The sequence below is a fragment of the Hemicordylus capensis genome, chromosome 2 (genome assembly GCF_027244095.1).
Source record: "Hemicordylus capensis ecotype Gifberg chromosome 2, rHemCap1.1.pri, whole genome shotgun sequence".
NCBI classification, from domain to species: Eukaryota; Metazoa; Chordata; class Lepidosauria; order Squamata; family Cordylidae; genus Hemicordylus; species Hemicordylus capensis.
Window position 1 is genome coordinate 398786132 of NC_069658.1, and position 19190 is coordinate 398805321.

The 19190-nt window shown below is 43.1% G+C and overlaps 1 protein-coding gene across 4 annotated transcripts in view; it reads right to left on the reverse strand.

Annotated features, from left to right (window-relative positions):
• Nucleotides 1-2295: 2295 nt before the first annotated feature.
• The window catches only part of ASPSCR1 (ASPSCR1 tether for SLC2A4, UBX domain containing), a 101835-nt gene continuing 84940 nt past the window's right edge, over nucleotides 2296-19190 (reverse strand). For all 4 annotated transcript variants that reach the window (XM_053294478.1, XM_053294474.1, XM_053294475.1 and 1 more), the window contains 4 exons: nucleotides 6166-6217; nucleotides 4622-4691; nucleotides 3840-4030; nucleotides 2296-2468 (listed from right to left, as the gene is read on the reverse strand). In XM_053294478.1, the coding sequence (XP_053150453.1) occupies nucleotides 2455-2468; nucleotides 3840-4030; nucleotides 4622-4691; nucleotides 6166-6217 (327 nt within the window). In that variant the 3' untranslated portion in view covers nucleotides 2296-2454. The remainder of the gene's footprint in view (nucleotides 2469-3839; nucleotides 4031-4621; nucleotides 4692-6165; nucleotides 6218-19190) is intronic.

Genomic DNA, 19190 nt, shown 5'->3' on the forward strand with positions numbered 1-19190 from the left:
TCGTGGTGGGTGACATCATCACAAACACCACCACTGGGGCATCCCTATGTGTCCATTCAGCTGTAGCAAATTTGGCTCAAATCGGTTAGACTGTCCACAAGTTAGTGCACGTGCCTCCAAAGTTTACACGTCTACCATCTTGAATTGAGGTGGATGACATCGTCACAATCTTCGCTGTTGAGGTGTCCCTACAGCTGCAGCAAATTTGGTTCAAATCGGTTAAGTGGTTCACAAGTTAGCCCGCTTGTGCCTCAAAAGTTGGTCTGCCATCTTGAATCAGCATGGATGACATCATCACAAGCTATGCCATTGAAGTGTCTGTGTGTGTCACTCACTGGAACTGTACCCAGATTGGTTCAAATAGGTGAGGCAGTCCACAAATCAGCCACTTGCGCCTTAGATGTTCACATGGCCGCCATCTTGAATTGGAGTGAATGACATCATCACACACCATGCCATTTGGGGATCTCTATGTGTACCTATATCTGTAGCAAATTTGGTTCAAATCGGTTAAGCGGTTCACAAGTTAGCCCACTTGCACCTCAAAAGTTTACGTGTCTGCCATCTTGGACCGGGGTGGATGACATAATCACAAACTACACCATTGAGGTGCCCCTATGTGTCCCTACAACTGTACCCAATTTGGTTCATATTGGTCCAGGCATTGCAAAGTTGATGGTGGGGACACACATGGACACACACAGAATGCCGGGTGATCTCATAAGCCTACTAGAAAGTAGGCTAAAAATCATAGATACCCAAATTGAAAATTCAGTGTGGATCTAGTATACAACTTATTGAAAAGATGAGAACTGGAACTTAAGAAACCAGAATATTAACTTAACAAGCCAAGGAAAGTTAGAGTATATCACTTGACCCAGTCAACCTTTTTGAGGATATCCAGCTCAACTGCCTGCCTCCTGAATCAGCTAGAGTTGTCTAATGAAGGGCTGGAGGTATGGAAGGAAGAGGATTTCATTCCAGTTATAGTGGATGCAGACTATAAAAGCAGGTCAGCAAAAATGCAAGCAGAAATATGGCATGTTGATCAGCATACCAAGTGGTCAAACACTGACAAACGTATGGATTCAGAGGATGCCACTGAGACCTATCATGGAGTATGTTAGACAGACTGGCTTTCTGAGGACAGCTCTAGCTGAAGGTCCAAATGGAGGCTCTGAGGAAGGAGATGGGGGAAGAAGAAAAAAACCAACCACCTAGCTTTTCCTACAGTGTTTGGAGGAATATGGTAGATGTTTTAGTTTTATAACCAAAAACGCCATGAAACAAAATGAGCAGTCTGAAGAACTTCAACCTTACTAAATGTTGTTCTGACCTACATGATCTCTCCATTGAGATCTTTCAGCAACTAATAAAAGCAGCAGAAGGTATCTTGCAGCGAGTGATAGTGGTCTATAAAATAATGCATGGTGTGGAGAAAGTGGATAGAGAGAAATTCTTCTCCCTCTCACATAACACTAGAACCAGGGGTCACTCCATGAAATTGATTGCTGGGAAAACTAGGGACAACAAATGGATGTACTTTTCGACACAAAGCATAATCCACTTGTGGAATTCTCTGCCACGAGACGTGATGACAGCCAACAACCTGGATGGCTTTAAGAGGGCTTTGGATAACTTCATGGAGGAGAGGTCTATCGTCGGCTATTAGTTGGACTAAAGGCCACCTCCCGCCTCAAAGGCAGGATGCCTCTGAGTACCAGTTGCAGAGGAGTAACAGCAGGAGAGAGGGCATGCCCTCAACTCCTGCCTGTGGCTTCCAGCGGCATCTGGTAGGCCACTGTGCGAAACAGGATGCTGGACTAGATGGGCCTTGGGCCTGATCCAGCAGGGCTGTTCTTATTACTGGAAAATAAGAGCATTCAGGGCCTGACAGGCATAAGTCAATGGACTACTGAAAGCAAACCTCTAGCACGGGGGATGGTGACAAGTCATACAGCATAGAAGTGAAGATCTGACTACGAAGTATATTTCACAGAGTCAAGTGTGACCAGGGCCTCAACCCAGAGATCATCCCAATGGGTCTTTAAGAACCTCTTCTTTCTGATCAGGGGCATGATACTGAAGCTCCCAGAATCAATACAACAAAAGAAGCAAGTGATTTTCACACCATTTCTGTAATTGCTTCCTTCATATTATCTGAAACTACAAGAAGTCTGGGACTTCTCTCTGTTCTACATACTGCCCAAATACAGTGAGGCATAATGCAACCAGAGCATAATGTTATTAAAAAAGGCTTCTCTTACTCATTCCCAACACAGACCTGGAACAGAAAATTGTGCATTGCAATTTTATTCAAAAAAAAAAAAAATCAAATTTGTAGAGCGCTCTCTCTCTTTGTGTCTGTTCTTAGATGCAGCTCACAGGAAGAAAATGGTGCAATGGAACCTGCTGCCTCTCAGCCAGGCAAAGCTCTGAAGGCAGGCATCGCCTTCATCTTTTCCCACCTGAAATGCAAACATACGGTGAAAATGACAGTCTCTACAACAATCTCTGCTATGCTGGGGCTTCTTACACTAACTTTCATGAGCCTCCTCAATTCTCCATCAATATGTACTCTCAAACCAAAATATACAGTATATTAAAATACTGCAGGTTACTGCTGAGCAACACTCTAAACCAGCATTTCCCAGCCTGGGTTCCTCCAGATGTTCCTGAACTACAGCTCCCGGTATCCCCAGCCACAATAAATTGTAGCTGGGGATGCTGGGAGTTGCAGTTCAGCAACTACTGAAAAAACCCAGGTTGGAAAGCACTGCAAAACAAACCCACATTCCAAAGGGGGACAACATATGTACTATTTCAGAGATGGGCAAGATAAATGGGTTAAGGGTATGGAACAAGGGAAAGCAAAAAGCCTCCAGCCAATCTGCTCTAGTGAAATTCCTTCCCAGCCCTATATAACTATCCTATATAATAAAACCCTAAGGTACCTGCGTCCGTGTCTCTTGCGGGTGTTCTGCGCATGCGTGACGCGCGCGCCGCTCCGCTGGTGAGGAGGCCGCTCGGATCCCTGGTGGCAGGGCTTAAGAGCCCTCCGCCGCCGCTACAGCCCCCAAGAGCAGCCGCTCGGATTGGGCCGCGTCTGTGGCGCCACCCGGAGCAGCCACTCTGGTGGTGGGGAGGCCGCTCGCTGCCCTGGATCCCCGGCGGCAGGGCTTAAGAGCCCTCTGCCGCCACTACAGCCCCCAGGAGCGGCCGCTCGATTATGCCGCGTTCGCGGCGCCACTGAGGGAGGCCGCACCCATGGCCTCTAAGCAGGGGGCCGCCCTTGATTCTCGGCGGGGAGGCTTAAGAGCCCTCCGCTGCCACTACAGCCCCCAGCGCAGCCGCTCCTATTAGGCCTGGCCACATGCTCCTGACCGGCCTAGGAGCTGCTACGGACGTCCTCTCTCCAGTGAGTCAGAAAGAGGACTGAGCCGGCGCAGGTGCGTAGCCGGCTCCCCTGTTCACAACTCTTCTAGTGCCCGTTAATGTAACGGGCTTAATGACTAGTATTCAAATACTGTGTCAAAGCAAAACCCATTCATAGTCTCCAAAGAATTCTCTCTCTTAATTTTTGGTACAACATCCAATTTCCAGTTTCTCTGAGAAAGGGATGAAAAAGTCAACCCACAAAACCTTTAGGAAAAATGTCTTCCTTTATTTATCCCAATGGAGCACATACTGGACAATCATTCCTTACACCTTTCATGTCCTTGCAAAACTGTACTTTGCTCAGAAGCCCACGTGCATAGCACCAGACTGCTATATAGGACCCCTCTTTCCTAGGAAAGGCCCATAAGAGAAGTGTCTTCCAGCAACATTCAAGATTATACCTGGTAGCTTCAGCCACTTTGGCACTTTTCCAGACAGGGTCCTCCTTGCTGGTGACGGTCGTACTTCAGGGGCTGCCGCTGATTCGGACTGCCCCAGGACTACACTCTCAGCCTCATTTGGCTCAGGTGGGGAATCAAGGACAGGTTCAGAACTTGGCTGAGCAGTATAAGTTACTGAGCTGGAGAAAGACCTGAGAGAAAAGAGAAACTATAGTAGATGGTCTTGCTGGTCTCCATATGATATGCTAGGTCCTTCAGAGCTATACCCCATGTTATAAATATGGGGTATAACATATTTATACCCCAACCAGAACTTATGTCTCTGGGCAGTTTACAATAAAACAGCACAAATTAAAATGTTAAAACATTAAAACAATTTAAAATTTAAAACAATATTAAAACTTGAAAGTCTAATTAAAGCCTAGGTGAACTAAGTGGTCTGGTGGGCCACTGTGTGAAACAGAATGCTGGACTAGATGGGCCTTGAGCCTGATCCAGCAGGGCTGTTCTTATATTCTTATATTCTTAAATGTGTCTTAACTGCTCTATTTGCAGATTTTGAGCTTTATTTAAAAAGATCTAGGGTTTTATGTCAACAAAACACCTTCCAATCCCTTCTGGCTTTGCTAAAATGAGGTTCTCTCCATTCAGATGGGATTTACAAAGGTGTGAGTAAGAGGACATGTACAAGCAAGCTTTGTCAAGGGCTGGCAGACTTTGCTGGATGAGACTACAATCTCCCCCATACCTTCAAAACAGCATGACTCACAAAGTCCACTTACCTGGCTACTAAAAGTTCAGCTTTAGAAAGGGACACTGCAGATTCCAGCAGGTCCAGCCTCAGATAGTGATCTATAACACAAAAAGTTCATGTTAGCTAAACAGAGTTACAACCTTTCTCTTGCAGTATCTACACTACAGAGCTTTAAAGCAATAAACACCCATAATGCACCTCTGTTCTTTTTTACGAGACTAATGATCTCTCAAGCCAGACTAATCTCTCCCAGTCCTCTTCTCCAAACCTGTGAAACACTCATCTAAACTTCTGATACTGCAGATTTTACAACACCCATGTGTCTGCCTCAGAAACTATTTTGTGGACTGGTCAAGTGAGGATGATAACATTAACAAAAACAGAACTGCTAGACAAGCAAAGACGGTGTCTCATTCTGTGGTGTACATGTATTAAGTTACCTTTATCATTTATCTCTTGAGTATATCATGCTATTGGCTGTTTCCTAATAATGTATACCATTAAGATAAACTTCTAAATGTTATCTTCAATCTGCAGCATTGATTTCTCCTGCAGACAAATCCTCTTAAAGCCCACACAATTATGTAGGGCAGTCCTGCTGTATTTAAAAAAAGATAACTGTTACAGAATGTATCACACAAAACTCTTGTCCTCAGCTTGAAGGTAAACCACACCTGGAGAACACAGTGAAGTGTTTACATTGAAATTAATAATGTCTGGTATATAATTTTCAGTATCAAAGATTAAGACAGATGCAAAATAGATATGGTACCAACCTTTATGACCCAATATTCATTTCATCTTAATGTCTACCTCATAAGAGCATATAATTCAAAAGTTTGCATATTCTTACACCAACAGCTGGGTCAGTTAAAGATACCACTTGACCTACTTTGTGTATCCTTGATATTTTCATAGATATTAACGAATGTAAATCTAAACATTACAGGGCCAAAAGTACTCAGTCTAATCACAGTCTTTGTATACTGGAACAAGACTGAGCAAGGCAATGCACATGAGAAATGTCTCTTTACCTAAAAACAGATCTTGCCCTCAATTTTCCTTTCTGTGACCCAGTCATTTAGCTGCAGACAATAGCCAACTAAAGTAAGATTCCTATTCATTTCACCTTAAACCAGGGAGGACATTCCCCTTACAACCATTTTCACACTGGCCAGTCTTTGGGCACATGTCAAGTAGATGGACCACCAAACATAGGAAGCCACCTTACACCGAGCCAGACCTTTAGTACATCTAGCTCACTACTGTCTAAACTGGCTGGCAGTGCTCTCCAAAGTTCCAGATAGGAGTCTTTCCCCAGCCCTACCTGGAAATGCCAGGGACAGAACATGGAACCCTCTGTATGCACAGCAGATGCTCTACCTCTGAGCTACACTCCCATCCCCAAACCAGACTAAACCTATCCAAAAAATCCCAATCAACAGTTCCCTTGTTTCCTATAGTACTCCTAAAAAATGCTAACCTGGGGCTGTGCCAGCTCAAAGGACACAGTTCATCTGGATACACATGCAACAGTGGTGGAGTGAATGAAAACAAGGAAAGGCTACTCACCATTGTGCTTTTCAGATCCAAAGTGTACAACAGCAGCAGGGAAGAGGTTAGCCTACAGTAAGAGAGGAATCCCAGGATTAGAAGGGCCACAAAAAGAGCTGGACTGCCTTTCCACTAGCCAGCCTTGGAAACTACAGGTGGCAGTCTCTTCCTACCTTAGGCTTAGGATGGAAACATCACTATAACTCGTCAACGCTTTGCTTCTCAAGAATATCAAGCTTCCATGGTGGCAAGAAAGCCCCTTTAATTCTCAAAAATGGAACCACAATTTGACATTATATATAACTCAGGGCCTTATTCCTCCACAGATTTCTCTGCTGCACATCCTGCAGCTGGATTTAAAATCATTGAACCGAAAAGCAATTGTGGAGACTGGGCAGGTTTGTGTTGCTCTCTGCCATTGTGGTAAAACAACCGAGGAGCCCAGGTAATACCCAGAGACAGCAGATTTTTCCTGAGACCTTCAGCTTCAAATAAATTGCCTTCCCAATATGGTCTTCCTGACCCATAGCTGTTTTCTGATGTGACATTTTGTACTTTGGTATCTGAAGCAAAGTACAAAATGCACACACATGGCGGCATCAGTTGTGAAGAATGCATATACATATAATTCATGCTTTCATCCAAAATACATGTGAGCTGGGCCCTGATCCTTTAGCATCTGCATGTATTTAAAAAGAAATCGAAAATGATAATGTGTGTGCCTTGCTTTTTAATATCTTTTTATTAGAATAAAATTTCACAATATAATTAGAAACATAAAAGCAGACAGACGTACAGAAAATTCAAAGGTCTTATCACAAGCATTCAGGCAGACACTATTCTACTTTGCATTTATATGTCTATATCTATACCAAACAATCTTTCTATAACTTTAGTTCTTCCTGTTTACATTTCTTTGGGGATTTATTCTGTTCCAGTATTGAATGTAGGGATGCCAACATTCTAGCAAATAAGACCTTTTTTTGTTTTTATTCCATCCCAAATCTTTCTACAGTATGTCACTGTATACAGGAAATGTATACATTCTATGCCACATTTTTCTTCTCCAGTGCTCAGTCATTAGGAAAGCTTACTGTTTCCAGTTTTATGCTATCAAGCGTCATGCTGTGACCAACATATTACCTACCAATTTGAGATTTCTTCCTCCAACAATCTTCAACTTGCCCAAAAGAACCACCAATGGATCCACTGGGAGTTCATAGCTTGTTATATCTTTCATATATACTGTCAAGTCTTTCTAAAAATTACTTGCTATTTTACAGAACAAGATATACATTGGAATTGGTTTGACTATTATTGCATCACCAACAATAATCACAATAAAATAATTTTTTATTGTAATAAAGATACAATAAGCCAAAAAATATTACTATCCAATACTCTGTCGATACTCTACTTTTACTCTGTAAGAAGTAGCATGTAAGAGTCCAATGATATAATGCCTTTAAAAAGTTTCTTTTACCACAGTGTCAAAAAAAGTTACTCTCCTGCCAAGCAAACAAGATTCCATTGTTGCAGAATTCAGAGCACGTTAGTCATAACTAAGTCACTGGAATTAATGGGAGTGGAAGAGACCTTAAAAGCCCCAATTTCCATCTCAGAGCAGCAAACTGCTACAGCATTCTTGAAAAAAATGGCCATCTAGCCTCTCTTCGAAAACCTCTAGTGAAGGAGAGTTTTACGACTGTACAAAGCAGACTGTTTCACTGTTGAGCAGCTCTTACAGTTAGGCCAGAATCTACTTTCTTGTAATTTCAACCCAGTGTTTTTAGTCCTCCCCTCAAGGACTAAAAGAAAAAGTCTGCGCCATCTTCTATGTGACAGCCTTTCAGATATTTCAAGACGGCTATCATATCTTCCCTTAGTCATCTCTTCTCCAGGATAAACATTCTGACCTTCTTTAGATTCCAGACCTCACACCATCTTTGTTGCCCTCTTCTGAACCTGTTCCAGTCTTTAAGTGTCCTTCTTAAAATGCAGTGCCCAGAACTGAACACTGTATTCCATCGTGTGACCTTCAGAACTGATGCCATATATCTATATTTGGAACCCAGTATTGGTACCCAAGTATGAAGATGTCATGCAAGCAGTAGCCCTTGTGTTAGCCCAGCAACATGTGCAAAACAGGCATTGGTGGATTAGTGTGATTGGGGAGGTACATTACAAATGATCCATGCTAGAGATAATTAGGAAGGGGATTGAAAATAAAAATGCTAATATTATAATGCCCTTATACAAAACTATGGTGTGGCCACCTTTGGAATACTTTGTACAGTTTTGGTCACCTTATCTTAAAAAGGACATTGTAGAAAAGGTGCAGAAGGCGGCAAACAAGATGATCAAGGGCCTGGAGCACCATCCTTGTGAGAAAAGGCTACAGCATCTGGGCCTTTTTTGTTTGGAAAAGAGGTGATTACGGGGAGCTATGCATGGAGTAGAGAGAGTGGACAGAGAGAATTTTTTTCTCCCTCTCTCACAGCTCTAGAACCAGGGGTCATCCCATGAAACTCATTGCCAGGAAATCTAGGATCGACAAAAGGAAGTACTTTTTCATACAGCCCATAATTAATCTATGGAACTCTCCACCACAGGATGTAGTGATGGCCACTAGCTTAGATGGCTTTTAAAAGGGGCTTAGACAAATTCATGGAGGACAGGTCTATCAATTGTGACTAGTCTGGTGGCTGCAGGCCACCTACAGCCTCAGAGGAGCCTTTAAATACCAGTTGCAGGAGAGCAACAATAAGAGAGAGGACATGCCCTCACCTCGTGCCTCTGGGCTCCTCAGAGGCATCTTGTGGGCCACTGTGGGATGCTGGACTGGATAGACCTTGGGCCTGATCCAGCAGGGCTGTCCTTATGTTCTAACCAAGGGCTGCACAACTCAAATGCCCTGGTGGGCCAGAACCATCCACAACTTGGTGTGCAGAGGCTGAGGCAAATTTTTAGCACATTGTTACATTAAAATTAAAAATATCATTAGTTACTTGTGGATCTATTCCCCCTGTCAATGGATGCATAGTTTTAGCATAGTAGCCAGAGAATAGGTCTGTCCCTGCTCAATCAGTGAGGCTCCTGGAGTGCAAGCCAGCCCCAAACAAAACCAAGTCCTCTCCTCTCCCTAAATTGTTGTTGCTTTCAGGCTGCAATGCTAGGCATGCTTACATGGGAGTAAGCCTCACTGGGCACACCATGGAGCATATTTCTGAGAAAGCATGCGCAGGATGGTGCTATAAGGCAGTATCCAGCTCCTGTGTTGCTACAGGAAACCTGGGGCCCAGTAGAATAGTCACTGTGGGCCACATCTGGCCCCCGGGCCTTATGTTGTGGAGGCCTGTACCTGTGTCAGCATCTGCCCTGTTGCCAGGGCCAACTGTACTTGTCACTTCTCCCATGAGAATATTAAAACACAGATGCAATTTCTTACGATGTAAAAAAGGTCATCTTCCTTCTGGACAGGCTATATAGACAGTGAAGAACCTACTTATCTGAAAGGTAGTGTTTTGCTAATATAATGAACAAAAATTAAATTTTCAGGGTGGCACTACACATTTACCAGCAAACACAAGAGTCACAACCCAACATTTCTGCAGATGTGCAAAACAGTGGCAACTTTTGCAGGAGAGAAGCAGTTGGTGCATGTGTGTGTGTGTGCTTAATCCTTTCCCTTTGGCCACTTTTCCTCTAACTCCTTTGCTCACTTTTGGGGTCACAAAGAACAGTGTCTTGGTGGAATTACTCAAAAAACCAACTAGAGGAGAAGTGACCCTTTACTTAACTCCTGCCTGGTGTCCAGGGTTTTGTTCAAAGTTTAAGTGTTGATGAACTGTTTGTGAAGAGTGACCGCTATGTAATCAAATTCAATGTATAAGCAACTCTAAAAAAATAAAAAGTCTAGTGAAAAGGTTGCTGAAAAATAGAGTCAGAGAGCTCAAATTTCTGTAAAACAACCAGAGGTTGTTGACAGAAGCTCACACAGAACATACACCACGGATTAAGAATGGTAATAAGAAGCCCAAGAGAGTCCAGTGTGACTAACACACACAGTCAAGGAAAGACAGAGAGGTTTCCTTTTAAAAGTCTTGCCCAAATGATGAGGAGCAAATGCTCCTGCAAAATGAACATAAATTGATAAGGCAAGCAAAAAAGCATTCGAGTATTAAATTTCCAAAACTTCTAAGAATTTTTTAACACATGTTCCTTTGAAAACAACAGAATTAGGAAACCAGCCAGGGAGGCACTTGGACTATTAGGCAACAAAGAAGTAAAAGGATTGCTAAAAGAAAACAGACCAATTGCAGAAAAGCTGATTGGATTATGTGTGGCAGTCTTCACAGCTGAAAATATTGGACAGATACCCACACCTGAACTATGTTTTGGGGGGAGGGTGCTGAAAAAGGTAGTAACACAGAGACGATGAGATTAAATTCTAGGGCTATTTAGCCAGTTAAAACAAACACATCACTGGGTTTGTATTATATACATCCAAGAGTTCTTAAATACAAGTGTGAAATTGTGGATCCAAGTTGTCACTAAAATCAGCCTCCTTACTAGAGGACTGAGAAGTAACCAATACCAACTTTTAAAAAGGGATCTGGGGGGAGCCAGGAAATCGCAGGCAAGTTAGCCTAACATGTTCCAGGTAAATAGGTGGAAAGTATTATTAAAGCGGAACAGTAAGTCTTGCTCAGGAAGAGCAAGGCTTTTTCAAACAAGCTGAAGCTGATACTTCACCTGCCACCTACTTAGCACCTTTATAAGCTGGCTTTTTAAAAAAGAGTGGCTGAGTTTTTGCTTTATTTCCATTTTAATTTCATCTTTAAAACAAAAACACTCCACTACTAGGCGGATCCGGGCATTCCAGAAAAAGTTAAGAGAACACCTTGTTCAATGAATTATTCACATGTATAGAAACTTTAACTAACTTTGTGAAAAAGTGATAAGGGCTGCTTATATTTAAAAAGTTTATTTGCGTTGTATTCTAAGGTTTCATTTCTCCAAACCCTTATTATGCAACCCATTGTTTTACAATCACAAGTTTTGCCAAATAAGTAAGTACATACAAACAAAATAAAGTCTCAAATCTATAGATGCTTAAAGCACCTTTTTGTTGCTCTAACACTTTAAGAATATCTAACCATTGTTAAATGCTTTAGGAATATTTTAAATAATTTAAGTATTATTAAGTTACTTTACCATTATTTTACAATATTTGCCTGGGTCAAATGTTCTTTAAAAAACAACAGTCAAATCCCCAACCCTAGTCATGAGATAAGGGGACAGGTCCTCTTATGGATGAGGAACTTGTTAAGCAAAATGGAAGCAGAGAGCAGGAGTAGATGGACAATTCCTGCAATGGAAAGAAGCCAGCAGTGGGCTCCTTAAGGTTCTGTATCAAGCCTGATGCTATTTAATTTCATTTAATCGCAAATTGGACAGTGAGATTGCCAATTCTGTAGATGACAGTAAGTTATTCAGAACAGTGAAAACCTAAGCCGACTGCAAAGAGCCCTAAAAGGATATCTATAAACTAGGTGAATAGACAACAAATGGCAAAAGAGTTTGAATGTGAGCAAATTTTTGCACATGGGAACAAAAATCCCCAAATTCACAGGTTTGAGAATTTCATGTTTGTCACTAAACACAAGTAGGGTTCTTGAAAGGAGCACCTCCGCCTTCTGGTCTAAAGCCTAACTACTAAAGCTGAAGAGGAATGAATGTCCTTTATCCACCAGCAGCACAAGCCTTGTTTCTTTCCTTCTGATGAGTCAGGATCCTTCCAGAATCAGGAGCCTGAGAATAAATCAGTGCAAGAGTAAACACTGTATTTACTGTGAAAAAGAAGTCTCCCTGATCGATTATCAATAAATAGATGTGAAATGGGCATCTGACATGATGGCCCTGCCAAGCACAGAGATGGAGGAGGGGAGGTCAGAATGTACACAACATTCTGCCAGCATCCAGCTCCCAGGAAAAAGAGAGCCCCCTCCCCCTCAACACGAAGATTCACCTCCTTTCTAGTGATCAGGTCTTTCACAGTGCCAACCTGACATCCTAGCAGTAGGAAACAATATTTATTAGGCCCTTTAAACATTTCCTTTCTCAAGAAGCAAGACCCAAGGTTGCCAGCTCCACCAGAAGCCAGTCACAAAGGCGGCTCTCCGTAAACTTTTTAATTAAAAAGTACCAGACACAGTTAAGAAACCCCAGAGAAAACTCTTACAAAAGCTTTGATGTCACCGCTGCCTTCATCTGAAGGGGATCTTACTATTTAGGAAACGGATAACAAAAAGGACCCCCCCTTCCCCAAAAACCTCTTCACATACACACTATCCTTTTCACGCCAGCCACAAAGTTGGAAAATGAGGTTTTTGTAGCGTGTTAGTGTTGGAATTTTTTAATAACCTCCCCTCTCTTCTTTCCTCTCCTGCCCAATTATCGTGATGAATAATTAACATTCTGAAGGAGATAACTAAGCACAGCATCTCAGAGCTCAAAGCCCTTTAGTTCAAAGCCCTGCCCTTTTCTCTTCATTTTTCCCGGTTGCCGCCACTAAAACTTCCTTGTCAATCAAGCTCTGGGCACACACATCAAAGCTTCATGTGGGAATGGCCCCAAGGGGTCAGACAAAATTCATGGCAGGGCCTGTGAGTGAGGCACAAAGAAAGAGGGAGAGACAGAGAGGAGAGGAACACAGTCCAAGAATGAGACAGACAGATACATGCGGCACAGAGAGACACAACCTCTGTGATACACATACACACACACACACACACACAGCATGCTCCAATAAGAGTTGCTACCCTATTTTTACTCACAAGTTGACAAATAAGTCCAGCTTTAGATTTCGAGCTCCTCCTCCCCAACCAATTCCCACCACTGGCAAGACATCAGTCCAAAGCTCTTTTAATTGGAAGAGACTTAGAGGAATGAGACAGAAGCTCGTGAGCACACAAAATGCAGCCGCCTCCTCGTGGCTCATTTTCTGCCCCCTCCCCTGTCCCAGCTCTTGCCCGCCTTTTTTCCTTCCTAGGGTCTGGCCAGAAAATATCCCCCCCCCCTCACATGGAGCTCATCCACAGCTCACTCCTTTTCTTTCAAGCTAGGTATAAACCATGTTAATTTGTGGTTCACTTGTCTAGTTTACTTTGTATCTTTTGTCTATATTTCACTGAAACCCCAAAGATGCAACATGTTTCATGTACATTTTCCATATCAAGGAAAAGAGTTCTTTTCCTCAATATGGATGTTAAATCCTCTAAACCAACATGTACAGTTCATCAAATGAAGATTCATTCATACACTTCAGATTCGTTCATGCACTCAAGATTATTTTTGGCCCTCTCTGGGTAGCTTCCCGCATTCTGCGTTTAACCCATGTCTGGCTTAGGAATGTACAGAGGAAAAACCACCTTTTCACCTCTGCTCTCCTTCCCCAGTTCCCACTGAACTCTGTGCATACCCCTGCTACATGCAACATTGTTTGGTCAGCATCATCATGCAATTTTCTTTCTTATTCCATGGAGCAGAATATTCAGTGAAAACTGACATATGTGAGGCCATTTCTGATTTCTTCACTGGCAGCAACTATTTCCAAGTTGTGACTCACTTGCTGCTAATTCTTTGCTATGGATTCCTTTGGCATTTGAACATTTGGCCCTTCTTTCTCTTTTCTAGGATAATGCATTAGGATCAGGAGTCCTCCAGATCTTCTGGAGATCACATTCTCATCTAGGTTATATTTTCAATTAATGGACTAAAAGCCTCTGGAGCTCATAAAAGATCTAAAAAAACACTGAAACCAAAGCCCAAGTTAGCGGACAAGCAGCCCCACAGCCCATCCAAAGTTAGCTTTCAGAAATAACAGATGGTATATAGTACAGGGACCGGTGTTATTTGACACTTGAGCCATGTCCAGTCCAGTAGTGTGCACCCCAATCCCATTTGTGAAAAGCACATGCCATTCTACAAACAAAGCTGAACCTAACTGGCTTCATTTAAATGTATGTATATGATCTATAAGTCAAAGGGGCTATTGGAGCCCTTCCATAGCAAGCATGCCTATACAGAAAGAGGAGGTGTGAACTGCTTACCAAATTAGGCAGGTAAGGGATGCAGAAGAAATGGAACATCAAATGGATGTTTGAAAGGATTAAATGGATTGCCTTGGTCATAAATGGAGAATGTGACAGATCTGAGCTATCACATCATCTGAGCTTTGGGCCAACATTCTAATCCAAGACCTGGAGGCATCAGCACAAAAGAACTCAAAAGAACAAAATAACTTAAGAATTGCCTTACTGGACCAAACTGAGGGTCCACTGAGTCCAGCTTTCTGTTTCCAACAGCAGCCAGCCAGATGTCCCTGAATGCTCACAGAGCAAGGAATTAGCCAGCATGTTAAAACGCTGATATGGATCTTTCTGAGAATTATGGGGTTTAGGTGACTAGATAGTGCATTTAACCAGCCCAACATGCATGTACAGTTAAGAATTTCAATACAGGTTTTCCTATGTACACGTGTGTCCTTCACAGGGGCAGCCCAAGGTATTGCAGCACCTGCAGTGAGGTGCCCAACACAACCTTATCCCACAGTACTGGTGGAGACCAGTCCCATTTCAGAACAAACCCCTGCAAACTTTGAAAATGTTGTGGGGGGGGGAAAGCAGGGAAGACGGCCAGCAAGGAGCGTGAGGAGAGGTGCTCTCTTGCAGAGCTTGCAAGGGATGGATTGGTCTGGAAGAGCTGCTCCAATGGCAGCAGTGAAGGCCATTTTACTCCTGGTCCCAATAATCCACCACCTGAGGTGGCCACCTCATCAAAGGACTGTATCTGACATTTAAGATTAAGAGCTGTCAGCACCAGTTGTTGAGATTTGAAGATGCATGTCCTGAAAACTCAGGTGATGACATTTCAAAGCACTGTACATCATGCATGGACCATCATGTATGGGTCAACTTTATGCCTTTGTGAGCAGAGAAGCCCCATGCTGCATCAATCCCCTACTCTGTGCCTGTATATGACCTGAGATGTCATCCTAAGAGAGGAAGCAAATACACACTGGGATTCCCTGACACAGCCCCATACTACAGCTACAGTACAGGGGAATCCTTGAAGCATCACTACTGTCCAGAAAGCAAGGCCCCGTCCCTGACTCACTGGGTAGAAGGTAGCAATGCCATGAGACAAAACTAGATGGTCTATCCTACAATTGCAAGGAGAATATCTGCCCATGGTTCCGAGAAATGATCATGTAGCCTGCCTCCAGTTCAAAGCCAGGAAAGAAAACAGATACTTGTGTGCCAGATACCAACAGTTTGGGAAGCACTACTTTGAGAGAGAGAGAGGGAGGGAGTGAGTGAGTGGGTGGGGTGCTACTGTTTGCTTTCTTGGTTTTCAAGCTTTGCTTATGAACAGCAGTCATATGTTGGTGCTGGCAAATACGTAAGCCGCAGAATCTCAGACAATGGAGGCGAGAAATGAGTCTTGTTACTTTATAGCAAGTATCAGGGTTTTAAGAGTTTTCTGAAGTCTGACAATGAAACTTGCAGATTAAAAACAAGAGAAGCCAATCAAACCAAATGCTGCTTATTCTGAAAATAAGAAAACTATTTTGAGAAGGCAAATGGGAAGTGCCCCACAGCTCAGAAAAACAGGTTGCTTACCTGTAACATGATCTGGAGGTGATTCGTTGTCAGTCATGAGAAATGAGTTACTGTGCCTGTGCAGGGACCTTCCGAATGGATTAATTAGCCCCTCTCTGGTGCTCCTCCCTGCTGTGCACGTGTTCAGTGCCTTCCTTTACTCAGCAGTCAGACACCATTTTGATTCAGTTTCTCGCATAGCATGTACAGATGATCCTTGAAGTGTCCAATCATCTGTCCATACAGGTAAGTCATCTGCCAGTGATGCATACAATGCTGCAGCGGGGAGGTATGGGTGGGTCTCATGACTGACAACGGATCACTTCCAGATCATAAGTTAAAAGGTAAGCAACCTATTTATCTGGAAGTGATCCATTATCATCATGAAAAATGGGTGACTAACCAGCTTTCCCCCCACATGGCGGAGGGTGCAGCATTCCACCTGCTACTCTAGAACTCTCTTGAGTACCTCTGCAGCAATCGGCCCATCCCTTACCCTAAAGAGTGAACCAGAAGTGAACCCTGTCCTGTCTGTCAGGCAGTGATCTCTGGGGATCAGCCACTCAGCACACGGTGACCGGGACCTAGAGGGCCCGGTGGCAGGAAGTGAAGGGGGTCTTTGTTCTCAGAAGCAGCCAGGCAGGATATGAGAGAGGTTTGGCAGAAGGCTTAGTGGGGAGCAATGGAGTTTGCTACCTCATGGTCAAAGCTAGTCTGAAGAATTATCTCAGGGAAGGACATCTGCAGATCCTGGAGGCACAGGATTGCAGGAAGCTTGAATACTCTGCCATGGATTTGGTGGGTTCAGGAAAGAAGCCAGGGTTTTGGCTTCAGGGAAAGGTTTAGTCAGGGAACTGTGTGTTAAGCAGCCTGCATGAGATTTATTTGATTTTGTGCATTGCAAGTCCTTACAACTTTTCTATTGTGTTTTATTTTGTAACATAACCTTCTAAGAAAGTCTACCCTGAGCCCTTTTATCCAACTAGGGCTCTGAAGAAGTGTCTGTACTCTGTAAAGGTCCCTTGCAACTGGGGGTGCTTTCTGAATTATCTTTGCAACTGGGTAACCATGATTTTAAAGTGTGCCAGTCCAACTATCAACTGGAGTGCTTTTTGAAATATTCTTGCAAGTACTGAGTGTTTCCGTTACCTGTAACTAAAAGCTGAGAGAGCCTCAGACTGAAGCAGTCTGTAGTAATATGAATAAAGTTTTTCCACTTTTATTCTTTGTAGTTCACCTGTCTCTGAGTGGATTTTTAACTCAGGTTTTTACTCTAATGCAAACACATCTCAATTGCTCAGCAGCTCACACTACTAAGTTTGCTCTTCATGTATAGACTGCATGTGGAAGGTTTTCTGGCATATAGGAGGGTATAGGTTATTGATGCCATGCAGAAACTTTTTGCATCGAGGATGAGAGAAGGTGGTCCTGCCTTGCCAGCCTCCATGCTTAGCTGAAATAGCAGCAAGGTACACCCATAAGGATATATTCGCCAGACCCGATATTTTCAGACTGGTAAGGTACAGTAGAACCTGATCAGCTGAAGCTCTGAATGGGTCAAATCCACGATCCTTAGCCTAGATGGTAAAATGCTTCATTTACAAGCATAACTTCTCCACGAAGAAGGCCTACGGCAGTTTAGCAGGATTCTCTTTAATAACTGACCTTCCATACCATCAGCCTCAGCAGCCACAGAACCGGATGCATTATTCTACCTCCGTTTCTTGTTAGCAAATATGAGTTGAGAGGTAGATGGCAATAATTGTTCCCCATCAATTATTGTAGCGACACAAGCCACGGTTGGCGTGGTCACTAAAATAGCTTTCGCACCATCTTGTAACAGCTTGTCTACAACTCCGTTGGCCAGGGGTAGTGGAGGGAACATATATAGTAGACCCTTGTTCCAGTTGTACTGAAAAGCATCTCCCAGAGACACTCGCCCTATGCCCACTCTGGAACAGAGTTGCAGAAAATATCCTGTTCTCTGTTGCAAACATATCCACTCCATTGAGTAGATACATGTTCGACATCAGCCATTGATACCTACGCACTCTGTATCGGAGTTAGCATCAATGTCGGCAGACATATTAGAGGGCCAGTGGAGAGTAGAGAAGTCTTTGATGTTGAAGGGTTTGGTAACAAAGAATCCATTGATGTCGACGAATCTCAACATTGAAGTGATGTAGGTGAGGGAGTCCTCAATCTCGATGGGCATGGAGTCTCTGATTTATGTTCCTTCAGAGGTAGAGAGTCAGTTTCAGAAGAGACTCAATGCCATTTATGTTTCTTATGTCCGGCATCGGAGCTTCTCAGCTTTTTGAAGATGATCTCTCCCGAGTTACTCATCAGGGTTTTAGAATGTGCACGCATAGACCCTGACTCCAACATCAAAACCATCGATTTTGACTTTGGTGCCGAACCCAATGATGTCTATCTCAACTCCGGTCTCGGTGGATGCAGCATGTCACCATACAAAGCCACTCTGAGGCGCAATTATCGCTTTTTCAAAGTTTGTTTTGAAAACCATTTGCAAATCCTAAAAGCGGCAGGGATATGCTGTTCATCCAAACACAACAGGCACAGGTCATGTTCATCAGTAGAAGGCAATTTCACTCTACACTGAGAGCAACATTTGAAAGTAGTCTTTTTTCTCTCCATTCCCTCCATTCTAATAGCAAAGACAGAGAATTCCGAAGAAGCAAGTCTCATGTCCAGAAACCAAAGAATAGTAAACTCACAGTCCACAGTCAAAAAACACAGTCAAATCCGATCAAATAAAGCTTTATTTTCTAATCACTGAGGAGCAACAACCCAAAGGTCTCGACGACGCATTAGTGGTTGAAAAGAAACTGAATCAAAATGGCGTCCGACTGCCAAGTAAAGGAAGGCACTGAGCATGTGCACAGCAAGGAGGGGCGCCAGAGAGGAGCTAATTAATCTATCCGGAAGGTCCCTGCGCAGGTGGAGTAACTCATTTATCATGAGGACAACTGATCACTTCCAGATCAATTTCCTTATTTGTTTGGATTCTGAGCCTCCTCTGCTCCTGAAAGCTGTGAGGGGGTAAAAATATTTAAAGACAAGCAATCAAAAAAAGTCTTCTGAATATGGACTTCTCCACAGCAATGCACCACCACTGTATGAATCTCATCTCTTTCCAGAGCAAAATTTACAAAATAAAAATCAGGCTATCCCTCCACCTCAAGACCATCTCCACAAATATTAGGCAGGATTAATATTAATAATACTCAGCATCTATGCAGTGTTGTTTTAAGTGGTCCAGGACAGGATGCTATTGGTACTGGACTAATGGCTAGCATAAGGGAAGCATGAAGCTTTCAATTACCTGGAAAGGCTAACTGGGATGACCGTTCCTGA